The sequence below is a fragment of the Oncorhynchus kisutch genome, linkage group LG12 (genome assembly GCF_002021735.2).
Source record: "Oncorhynchus kisutch isolate 150728-3 linkage group LG12, Okis_V2, whole genome shotgun sequence".
Taxonomy (NCBI): domain Eukaryota; kingdom Metazoa; phylum Chordata; class Actinopteri; order Salmoniformes; family Salmonidae; genus Oncorhynchus; species Oncorhynchus kisutch.
The window spans coordinates 37,767,417-37,779,713 of record NC_034185.2 but is presented as its reverse complement, the minus strand read 5'-3'; the positions used below and the strand labels follow the sequence as shown (position 1 = coordinate 37,779,713).

Sequence of the window (12,297 nt, the reverse complement as noted above, 5' to 3'; positions counted from 1 at the left end):
GCTGACTCACCGTTCATGCAGCAGTGTTGACAGTAGGAAGGGACAGTAACAGATGGACAAACAGGCCAGAAAGCACACAGACACTTGTGATGAAGAGAAGGGTGAAGCGGAGGTAGAGAGATGGAGTGACGGAGAGGAAGAGTGGCAGTGAGGATGATAGAGGAGCGTCTGCGTCGATTCAGACCTGGCTGGGGGTCGAAAGTCAAGGTGTTGGCCTGGACCGACACTAGAAGGGGCGCTCTACACACCGCCTCCTCCAAATCTGGAGCACTGAGAAGGGAACGGAAAGGTTTCACGGGGAAACTTTGAGAGTTTGGAATGTATCGTTGTATTTAGGGGGCTCCGCCCTCAAACGACACCTTAGTCACCAAACGATTGAATACTTTGTTTTCTAGCCAAACATACTGCACGATAAAGAATTTATAAAGGGTGCTATTTGAGTGTATCCTAAGTAAATAGACTACAGTTTACCTCTCCGAGTGCTTTATAGGAAGTGAGGTAGGTGAGACGGACACCAGCTGGGCGTTACCCCGAAGCCCTTGCATCTGGGCCGTAGTCAGGGAGAGGCGTTTACCGAAGGCTGCAGGGACAGACAGCCCCAGGTTGATTAGTATCAATGCCTTTAAGTTCATTAAGCATTCCTTTAATCAACACTTTTCAGTATCTATAACATCCTCAATACAACATGTAAAAAAAATCTAATTTCATACTTGCTTTGTGATGATGTCCTCTAATAACCTTGAAACTTTACAAAAAACAATTCTGGCATACTTTGGTGTTGTTTCCCGAGGGCAAGGTCTCTCGTCGGGGAAACAGTCCAATCAGGTTGCGGTTTGGTCTCCAGGCAGAGGCTGCACCGAGGGCTGAGTGGCTGTTTGCTGGGCAGGGGAATGCGGGAGGGCTGGATGCTCAGGGGCAAGCTGGGATTGGGCGAGACTGTCGCACATGGAGAAGGGGAGGGGCCAGGGAGAGGACAGGGAGAAGGGGAAGAGAGAGAAGAGGAGCGGGAACAGAGAGAGTGGGAAGAGGGGAAACAAGGAGAGGAGGAAGTGAGGCGGGGTGATTCAGCCTCCAGTAGCCCACAAAAAGGCTTCCTGCTCTTGGGGCTGTTAGGTGTGTTTCTACTCCCTCCACTACCATCCTCCAGGCCTTGTGGTGTTAGGGAAGCATGGCAGGACAGTAAGCCCAGATGGAAGCCCTCTGCCAGGGATGCAGAGTGGCTGGTCTTGGCCATGGAGCTGGTGGTGGGACTCATGTAGTCGCAGGGGGATCTGAGCTTGGGGAATTCTGAGGGTAGGCAGGAGACAAGAGAAGGGGGAGGGGAGGTAGAGGAGGGAGAAGGGAGGCAGGAGTGGGCTTTGGAAGGGTGTATATCGAGGGGGAGGTGCTGGGGGCGAGGGCACATCTCTCCTCTACCACTGGAGGGGTTTAGGGAGCGGGGGACTATGCAGGTCCAGGATCATGAGACAGTAGAGAGGATAGAAGAAAAACAGAATGCTGCTTATTGTCAATTAGACAACCAATGTAATGTAAACTATTTTTTTTAAATGTCACATGTATATACTTAGACAGGTGTTTACTGATAAGCCATCAATCTTGTTTTGAGATCATGTGGCTTGTACTCCCCCTCTGAGGGTAGATTATTAATATGTACAGTATTATAATGTATGTGCTGTACTCCCCCCTCTGAGGGTAGATTATTAATATGTACAGTATTATAATGTATGTGCTGTACTCCCCCCTCGGAGGGTAGATTATTAATATGTACAGTATTATAATGTATGTGCTGTACTCCCCCCTCGGAGGGTAGATTATTAATATGTACAGTATTATAATGTATGTGCTGTACTCCCCCCTCGGAGGGTAGATTATTAATATGTACAGTATTATAATGTATGTGCTGTACTCCCCCCTCTGAGGGTAGATTATTAATATGTACAGTATTATAATGTATGTGCTGTACTCCCCCCTCGGAGGGTAGATTATTAATATGTACAGTATTATAATGTATGTGCTGTACTCCCCCCTCGGAGGTTCGATTATTAATATGTACAGTATTATAATGTATGTGCTGTACTCCCCCTCTGAGGGTAGATTATTAATATGTACAGTATTATAATGTATGTGCTGTACTCCCCCTCTGAGGGTAGATTATTAATATGTACAGTATTATAATGTATGTGCTGTACTCCCCCCTCTGAGGGTAGATTATTAATATGTACAGTATTATAATGTACTGAACATCAGTGACACTGAGCAACTCACCCTCTGTGGCCAGGTTCTGTACAGACTGGGTCTTCTGTAGTCCAGCTGCTCTGTCCAGTAGGGCTGGAGCTCTGGCCAGGGGGCTTGACATCCTCCACAGATGAGCCCCAAGAGGCCTCTTCTTCTGGGGGTGGGAACGCAGCACAGTGCCCCTTTCTGGAGCACACACCTCCAGTCTGACACAGGGAGGGAAGCTTCATCAATCAATCAAATCATATTTGTCACAAATATATGATAAAATAATATTTCTACTTGTAAATATTTCTCACAAGTGACTTAGTCCCCCCCCCTCTCTAAAGCTACTCACTTTGTCCCCTCCTGCCCTCTCGCAGGGGTCATGGGCCTCTCCCTGTCTTCGTGGCCCTTCCCCCCCTCCATCAGTGGTCTCACCTTGGACACCAAAGGCCCCTGTTCCCTCTCATGGGCCTTGGAAAACAGAGGGGTTCTCCTGTAGAGAGGACATCAACTGGTTACAGTGTACAGTCCTGTACTAGACAGGGTGAAAGCAACTCTAGACAATTATAAAAAAAAGCTTTGTTGGTGTTGCGTACATGTGAAAGTGTAAATGGGCTTCCATGTGTATGTGTGTAAAAGTCTTTAGGGTCACAGACGTAGATCTTACACGTTTAGTTCTATGATCTAAATCAGTTAATATCCCTTTTTGAGCATTTTGAAGCATTTATGGAATCAAAACAAGCACATAAAGGTTTCATAATTCATGAAGGTCATGTTGACGGACTGATATTACCGTATAAAATCTCTGCAGATCTCATTTTTGCCTTTTATCTCAAAACCCCATTAATTTACCCCATAGGAATGGCCAACGAACCAGAGGTAGAAAATGCTAGCTCATTTAGTTTTTTTATGACTACAAGCTAGCGAGCTCTATTACCTGTTGTAGGAGCCTCTGGCCAGGAATCGTGCTGACATACTGACGCTGGGAGCTGTGCTGCGCTCTTCTGTGGAGGTGAATAATTAGTCAAATAATTGTAATGTGTACCTGTACAACAGTTTATGGGTAGAATGTCACCTCCATGTGCAAAGTTGGAATGTGTCCTCTCTTACCCATATTGCTGGGCTCAGCCAGTGTTTCAAAGTGGTGTCTGATGAAGGCCTGATGGTGACCGTCTTCTAGAGGGTCAGAGACTTTCCTCATCGCCTCATCCATACTAGACACTTCCATCTTCCTCTCCTCCTCATCATCCTCTTCCTCCTCCTCCTCCTCCTCATCCTCCAGGTCAGAACTGTCCTCGTCTGAGCTTAGAGGCTCTGCTGTGCCCTCAGAGTCTGGGAGGAGAGGTCAAAGTTCAAAAGTCAAAAGATGTATGTATGTATGTATGTATGTATGTATGTATGTGTGCGTGCGTGTTCTTACCTCCATGATCCGGGTCAGGAGTAAGCTCTCTACTCCCATAGCCCACAGAACAGGCACTGTCTGGGCTCTGGCTGTCCTGGCTCTCCGGCCCACGGTTCCCTCTACTCAGGCTGCGGGGAGACTCCTTCACCAGGTAATCACTGAGAGGGAAGAGGATAGGGGATAGGGGAGAAAGAAGGAATGAACAGTGAGAAGACAAAAATAAGAGATAGTCAAAAGAGAGACAGAGACAGTAAAATGATAGATAAAGAGAAACATGAAAGGAAAAATTTAAGGTCGAAGTGGTGTGTGTGTGTGTGTGTGTGTCTAAACATAGTGTACCTGCCCCGTCGTCTGGCAGCGAAATCGCTACCCTCGGGGTACAGCACACGTCCATCAGACCCCTGGGCGCCCAGGTCAGAGTCAGAGTTGGGGGTCAGCCAGGCAGCATAGTGACGTCTCTTAACCCGCTCCTCCAAGTCCTGCTTATACCACAGAACAGAGGAGCATTAGGGTTGGAGAAAACCAAATTCAAGTCCATCTACGTACCTATCTATAATCTTTTACTAATCTATTAGCCATCGGTCATGGGCAACTTTGATGGGGGTGGGGGCCACCAAATATATCTGCCTGCCTACCCACGTCCATACCCCCCCCCCCCCCAACCCCCACATTGCGAGCAAAACATTTTGTGGCCCCACTCTTGACAGCAATTCTACACATTTTGCCATGGGGCGAAGAGAAGATTTTAAAATGTTATAACTAATTTCCTAAAATTCTACTCATTTTGCCATGGGGTGGAGAGGAAAACGAGCTGTTTTACAGCCAAGTCCTGCAATTCTACACATTTTAACATTGGGTGGAGAGAAATGTTTGCAGTTTTTAATATGATATCTGAGCAAAAATGGAGGAAAACTAAACTTCCAGAGGACCCATCATCCTTTTACTCCCTCCACTCAACCTTCTCTTCCTCTGGAAGAGGCCCCTTTCTACCACTTTAAATGTCAAGCGTCTGCCTCTAACCCTAGGAAACTCTTTTCCACCTTCTCCTCCCTCCTTAATCTTCCACCCCCCCCCCCCCCCCCCCTCTTTGTGGAAGACTTTGTTAACCACACTGAAAAAAAGGTTGAAAACATCCGCTACTCATTCACTCAGCTTATTGAGTCCACTGGTCTCACTCACACAGAACTACCCTACGGCTGGACATCTTTCTCCCCTCTCTATCCAGTCGACTAGTGAGGTCTGGCTGCCCAACAACCTGCAGGCTCGAACTCATCCCCTCCTCCCTTCTCCAGACCATCTCTGGAGACCTTCTCCCATTCCTCACTTCCCTCATCAACTCATCCCTGACCACTGGCTGCATCACCTCGGACTTCAAAATGGCCCGAGTTGCTCCCCTCCTCAAGAAACCAACACTTGACTCAATTAACGTCAAAAACCATAGACCATACTGTATACCTTCTTTCTTTTCTTTCTAAAGAAACTTGAGTGTGCTGTCTCTAACCAACTCTCTCATTATCTTTCTCAGAACGATCTTCTTGAACCTAACCAGTCAGGCTTCAAGACAGCACACTCCTCTGTGTTACGGAGGCTCTCCTCTCTTCTCATCCTCCTAGATCTAGCCGCTGCCTTCGACACAGTGAACCATCAGATCCTCCTCTCCACCCTCTCAGGGCTGGACGTCACACTCTTGGATTGCATCCTACCTGGCAGGCCGCTCCTACCAGGTGATGTGGAGAGGATCCGTGTCTGCACCAGGTACTCTCACTACTGGTGTCCCCCAGGGCTCAGTTCTAGCCCATCTCCTCTTGTCTCGATTCACCAAGTCATATCCTCACATGGTCTCTCCTATCATTGCTATGCAGATGACACTCAATTACTTTTCTCCTTCCCCCTTATGACACCCAGGTGGCGACACGCATCTCTGCGTGCCTGGCAGATATTTCAACTTGGATGGCGACCCACCACCTCAACAAGACGGAACTGCTCTTCCTCCTGGGGGAGGCCTGCCCACTCAAAGACCTCTCCATCATGGTTGACACCTCCACAGTGTTACCCTCCCAGAGTGCAAAGAGCCCTGGTGTGACCCTGGACAACACCCTGTCATTTTCTGCAAACATCAAAACAGTGACCCGCTCCTGCAGGTTCATGCTCTATAACATCAGTAGAGTAAGATCCTACCTCACCACAGGACGCGGCGCAGGTCCTAATCCAGGCACTTGTCCTAATCCAGGCACTTGTCCTCTCCCGTCTGGACTACTGCAACTTGCTGTTGGCTATGCTCAAACCCTACACCCCAACCCTCCCACTCATTCTGCCACCTTGGGTCTCTTGGCCCTCCCACTCTTGGCCACCTCCAAACTCGTCTCTATCCTAGCACCCCAATGAAGTTAGGACAGCAGAGTCCCTGCCCATCTTCCAAAAACATCTGAAACCCTACTTCTTCAAACAGCCCCCCCCCCTCAAACAAAAATAAACATTTACCAGCACTTGACCCCCCCATCCTCCACACCACACCCAAACCCACCCCTCCTTCTAGCTCTAACTCTGCTGATAGCTACGTTATCAAAGAACGTACTTTCCATGCTCTGGATAAGAGCGTCTGCTAAACTACGTAAAAATGACAATCTGAGCGAGACTTCCTAACAAACTCGGACCATGATAAGAAATAGCTGGCCATGAAACTAACTTCTGCTGACATGGGCTAATTGAGTGACTATCAGTGATTAACATAACAACTGAGAAACTGCTGATGCAAAAACAAAATTTCAGAATTGCACCTTGTTTATTCTACTATTCTAACTCGCTTATATCCCGACTGGGTCCATCAGAGGACCCGCCAGTTGCGGCCCGCCAGTTGCCCATCCCTGTTATAGACGCCAAAGCTCTCCCTCCTCCCTCTCTACTTACCGAGGCCCCTTGCAGGCTGGAGGTGCTCCCTGCGTCGCTCGCTTTGAGCCGGGAGGCCGGGCCTTTCTTGTGAGAGGAGCCGGTGATGGAGAAGGCCTCTAGCTGTCTCAGGTCCAGCATAGACTTGACCATGAGTTCCAGAGAACCCATACGACAGGACCAGCGACGCCGGGGCCGACTGGAGGGCTCAGGGGCCAGAGGGCTGTCTAGGGCCTGGAGAGGAGAGTGGAGGGAGGTGAAAGAAAGACTGAACACTCTGAGGGTATTTTGATACATATCTGTTTTACAGTTTACTTTATGTATCTTGCCCCACAATTTGAAAGTTGTCATAAGTATTTGAACAAAAAATGTATTTAGTCAAAAGTTTAGTATTTGGTCCAATAATCCAAGCACACATATCTACACACATAATCAAGCTTGTGACTCTACAACCTTGTCGGATGCATTTGCAGTTTGTTTTGGTTGTGTTTTGATTATGTTGTGCCCAACCAAAGTGAATGGTAAATAATGTATTGTGTCATTTTGAAATAACTTCTATTGTAAATAAGGATAGAACACTTCACCATTCATGTGGATGCGAACATAATTACAAATAATCATGAATGAATCGTGAATAATGATGATTGAGAAAGATTACAGATGCACAAAAATCATGCCACCAAAACATGCTAACCTCTCACCATTACCAATAATGGTCGAGGTTAGCCATTTTTTTTGGGGGGGGGGTATGATATTTATACCTTTAACTTTCTCACTCATCATTATTCACGATTCATAGAGGATTATCCGTAATCATGGAAGCATTCACATTAATGTAGAAGTTTGTATTTCTTATTTATTTTATAAGTAACTCCAAAATGGCACAATACATTATTTACCATTCATTTCTATTGGGCACAACATAATCCGAAACACAACCAAAACAAACTGAAAAAGCATCCAACAAGTTTGTAGAGTCACAAGCTTGATGTAGTCATTGTGTGCTAGGAATATGGGACCAAATACTCAATGTTGACTAAATGTAATACACTACAAGTGAATTTTTCCAAATACTCATGACATCTTCAGATGGGGAGACTACCCAGCTAACACATTTGGTTCCTTGGAATTTGTGTTTTAACGTACATTTTTGGTTTTCCATTAGTTCTGAGAATTAAGTTTCCTGATCGGTGAAACTGAACGTTTTTTTAAACATTGAGTCAGAAGTGATTTTTTTTTTTACTATGGTTCCTTAGAAGTTTGGGAGGTTTTATTAAAGCTCTGAGAACAGAAATGATAGGTTATTTGCAGGTTTATGAAAAACTTCCTAAAAACTTCCACTGAATGTTTCAATAAAACTTTTAATAACATTGCTAGCTTGTTTTGGGTTTCAAAATGTTCTTTTACTCCAAACGCATGGAAATTCCTTACTCATGCATACAAAATGTTGTGACACGGCATCAGTCAGATTCAAACCTATAATCTTCTGTTCTCTATCCATAGAATTAGTCCACAGCACCACCAGGATGGAGCTAGCACGACATGTTTTTTTAAAACTCATACAAAGCTGATTATCTATTCAAACAGACCCTATTTAAAAGGAAACAAGCCCTCATTAAGATCAGGTGTGGTCAATTAGTGGGCGTGGCCAAAACACCTGCACATACTTAAGATAGAGGATAGGGAGAGTTTTGTTGACGCTGAGAACGGAATGTATATGTTTTTACACAACAGGTGGGTCTAATCCTGAATGCTGGTTCAAACCGCATTCCAGTCGGTGTCTATTCCACAAGTTACCACCGGCTAAATCTAGGACATTAAAATGCCTATTTACTCTGTTCCATCTGACTGCGCAATCCACTGTCTCATCAGCCCAGCCAGGCAAGTTATCAACTTGATCTCAGCTATAAAAAGCATCTAGACATCATCGCACATTTCTGAAAACATTTAATTTTCAACAGCAGAGATTTGTATAAACCTTGCTGTCCGTCTCTCCAACATTTGCAACATTGTTTCAATAATGTCTCGAGCTGTCCCATAGTAACGAACGAGTCGGGACGAGAGACAGGCAGGGAGCGTTTCTCAGCCAGTCGAACTCATGAATCAACTTGCATAATTGTTATGGATATATAGGTAAAAAAGGTCAAACTAAACGAAGTGCAGCTACTGTAGTTTGCAGTCTTTCCAGATTCAGTTTGAAGTGATTGTGTTAGCTGTGTTATTGGCTAGCTCCTCTGAACCAATGTCCTGACGAGTGAGCACATTGTCTATGCCAGGCGACATCACGCCTCATTAGCTCATTGATATGGATGTATCCAAATAACTGTCACTAGAAAACAGCATAAACAAATGCAAATACAACTACTGTTGTTATTCTATCTGCACTGTTTGGCGATTTTGTAAATTAGCCGTAGTTGGCTAGCTAGCAATGGAACGAACGTCTGAGTCGCGTCCATAGATCCAGAACAGAAAGACTGAACAACTTGGTCGCATCTCTGGTCACCGAACCAATAGAACGAACAACCAGCCAGCTTGGGTAGCAACCCTAGACTTGTGTCGGGGCTATATCTTGTGGAAGGATGAAATGGTATGAATATATTAATAAAAATAACGTGATTAATGAAAATGTCAATCACTACTTGAATATGTTGGTAACCCGTTGTATAAAAGTGATAATGCCCGAGAAGCCGGTGGGTTGAGGATAAATCGTCATGGTTTGCTTCTCGGGAATTATCAATTAATTAAATAACATTGTTAGAACGTTCTCCGAAAGTTAACGTTTTCTTGTGGTTTTCATGGAAAGTTTTCTTAAATGTTCCTGGAACAATTTGAGAACATTACTTCAACCTCATTGGGATAGGCGTGCCGCTAGCGGGACAACTCGACAACATCCAGGGAAATTGCAGAGCGCCAAATTCAAATTAAATTACTATAAATATTTAACTTTCATGAAATCACAAATGTAATACATTAAAATAAAGCTTAACTTGTTGTTAATCCAGCCGCCGTGTCCGATTTCAAAAAGGCTTTGCGGCGAAAGCAAACCATGCAATTATCTGAGGACAACGCCCCGCATACCAACACATGGAAAACATATTTCAACCAGGCAGGTGCGACACGAAAATCAGAAATAGCGATATAAAAAAATGCCTTACCTTTGATGATCTTCTGTTGGCACTCCAAAAGGCCCCAGTTACATCACAAACGGTCCTTTTGTTCGATAATGTCCTTCTTTATATCCATAAAAACTCAGTTTAGCTGGTGCGCTTGTCAATAATCCACTCAGTTTCCCTCCATCAAAATGAATCCCAAACGTTACTAAAACATTTCCAAACAAGTCAAACAACATTTATAATCAAATCTTAGGTATCCTAATACGCAAATAAATGATACAATTTAAGACGGAGAATAGTATGTTCATTACCGGAGAAAAATAAGAAAGAACGCACTTTCCTCCACACACTTGGAAACACTACAGCCAAAATGGGAGCCACCTAGAAGAACTACAATTTCTGGGTCATTATTCCAAAAGCCAGTCTGAAACTCTATCTAAAGACTGACATCTAGTGGAAGTCCTAGGAACTGCAATTTGGGAGGACTTGGGCTGATAATTACAGTACTAGCCATTGAAAACAGTGGTAACCTGACATTTTTATTGGGGGGGGGGGGGGGGGGGGGGGGGGGGTTCGCCTGCCATATCAGTTCTATTATACTCACAGAGTATAAGAAACAGGCAGTTTACTTTTGGCACGCTTTTCATCCGGAGGTGAAGATATTGCCCCCTATCCCAATTAAGTTAAATAAAACCATGAGGAAACCTTCAGCAAACCAGTTGGAGAACGTTCCTAGACCATTACTAAAACTGAAATGAAATGCAACGTTTTCTTGTCAAGTTCCTTAAATGTGCTGAGAATGTTCTAAAGCCAAGAAACTATCCTGCACCATTCCCAGAAAGTTGTGGGAAGTTTGTATGAAAAATAACCATAGCACAACCACACGCTCACCAAGCTCTAAGAAACATATGGTTCTCAGAACGTTATGTGCTAGCTGGGTAGGTACATAGTGTTTTTATTTCTAAACTATAAAACAGATATGTATGAAAGTGTGCTCAAATAAAATATGACATCCTGTACGGTTGCCTCATAATATGAATTATAAAACATTTGATCTCAAATGCTGGAGTATAGAGCCAAAATAAGGAAATTAGTGTCACTGTCCAAATAAATATGTAGGGGAGTGTAAGAAAGAGAGTAGCATGACCAGCAGAGGGCAGAATGGAGCAACCTCCGTGTGTGTGTGTGTGTGTGTGTGTGTGTGTGTGTGTGTAACTACAACAGTTCAACAAACCTTCTTCGATTCCCAGTCCTGTCCTTCATCCGAGGCACCTATAATAGACAAGAATGCAGTATTTCATGTAGAGACGAAGGTAGAAGTTTCCCAAATGTTACATCCAGATATGACGACTCTATTCTGTACCTGCGTCGTCGTCATGGCTACTCCCTGAGGAGGTGTTACTGTTTACTGTGATCTGTTCCAGGTAACAGGGATCGTCCCTCTCCTCTGGATCTTCCACCTCACGGTCACTCTCTGACGACATCAGACCAAGAGCCGGTGCACTGTACACCTCACGCCTATACCACACACAACAACGAGACAGTAGGACTGGGCGATATGGCGAAAATATAATATCATGGTATTTTAATATTTTGGGATGGTATGATGGTATTTGATGTTATTGAATAACAAAATAAAAAAATGTGCTTCATGAGTAGTGCGTGACCCTAGTGTGGCAACACATACGTTCTAAGATATTTCAAGAAATGTAAATGGTGCATTCTCCATTCTGATTGTTTTATTACCGATCAATCAAACTTTAACCCCAACATTGTTTTAGCATTTTCATCAATTTATGCACTTCTTGCACTCATTTGAGATAATTTCCACATATGGCTGCATGATATGGACCCAAAAATATAGGCCTTATTTTTTGACCAAATATTGCAATTACGATGTGACTTGTGATTTAGATCAAAACACTTGGGTGAACAGTTGGAATCATGGGAATAGAATGACTATTCTAATTCTATAGATAGAATATAATAGTGGGCACTTTGAGTACAGTTTAATTTGACATGACAAATAAAAAAACGAATTAAAAAGCCAGGGAGGAGTTATTGTGACAGGGTAGGAACCAAAGTGTTGGTCAGTGTTTTCTAATCTTTCACAACTGTCACGTATACTTCCTCTCCGGCCTCTAAGTCATCAGGCTGCTGATTATCCTGCACACCTGTCACCATCGTCAAGCGCACCAGCACCTCATAACGCTCACTCCCTGTACTTGCTTCCCGGCACTGTCATTAGAGAATAACACCTCACCTAAGGGGAGTATCAGGGTTTGTTTTTTTGTGCCAGTGTAAATGACGTCGGGTCCGGGAGCCGCTACAGGCCAGGCTCCCCTGCCTCAGCCGGATCGCCAGGCTCCCCTGCCTCAGCCGGATCGCCAGGCTCCCCTGCCTCAGCCGGATCGCCAGGCTCCCCTGCCTCAGCCGGATCGCCAGGCTCCCCTGCCTCAGCCGGATCGCCAGGCTCCCCTGCCTCAGCCGGATCGCCAGGCTCCCCTGCCTCAGCCGGATCGCCAGGCTCCCCTGCCTCAGCCGGATCGCCAGGCTCCCCTGCCTCAGCCGGATCGCCAGGCTCCCCTGCCTCCACATGTTCGTCAGGCTCTCGTGCCTCAGCCGGTCTGTCAGGTTCCTGCTCCTCAGCAGGGGTGACCGGTCTGCTCCTGAGCC

General features: G+C 45.1%; 1 protein-coding gene across 6 annotated transcripts in view; it reads right to left on the bottom strand.

Moving 5' to 3' along the window:
• LOC109900391 (mitogen-activated protein kinase-binding protein 1) overlaps positions 1–12,297 on the bottom strand; it is a 42,787-nt gene that overhangs the window by 6,115 nt on the left and 24,375 nt on the right. For 3 of the 6 annotated variants that reach the window (XM_031837500.1, XM_031837502.1, XM_031837504.1), the window contains 12 exons: positions 10,985–11,139; positions 10,856–10,893; positions 6,530–6,742; positions 3,962–4,101; positions 3,641–3,780; positions 3,331–3,552; positions 3,158–3,224; positions 2,573–2,713; positions 2,266–2,441; positions 772–1,443; positions 472–580; positions 11–270 (listed from right to left, as the gene is read on the bottom strand). In XM_031837500.1, the coding sequence (XP_031693360.1) occupies positions 11–270; positions 472–580; positions 772–1,443; positions 2,266–2,441; positions 2,573–2,713; positions 3,158–3,224; positions 3,331–3,552; positions 3,641–3,780; positions 3,962–4,101; positions 6,530–6,742; positions 10,856–10,893; positions 10,985–11,139 (2,333 nt within the window). Of the gene's footprint in view, positions 1–10; positions 271–471; positions 581–771; positions 1,498–2,265; positions 2,442–2,572; positions 2,714–3,157; positions 3,225–3,330; positions 3,553–3,640; positions 3,781–3,961; positions 4,102–6,529; positions 6,743–10,855; positions 10,894–10,984; positions 11,140–12,297 lie in introns of those variants that run through there. The other 3 variants (XM_031837501.1, XM_031837503.1, XM_031837505.1) reach the window with 3 other exon arrangements.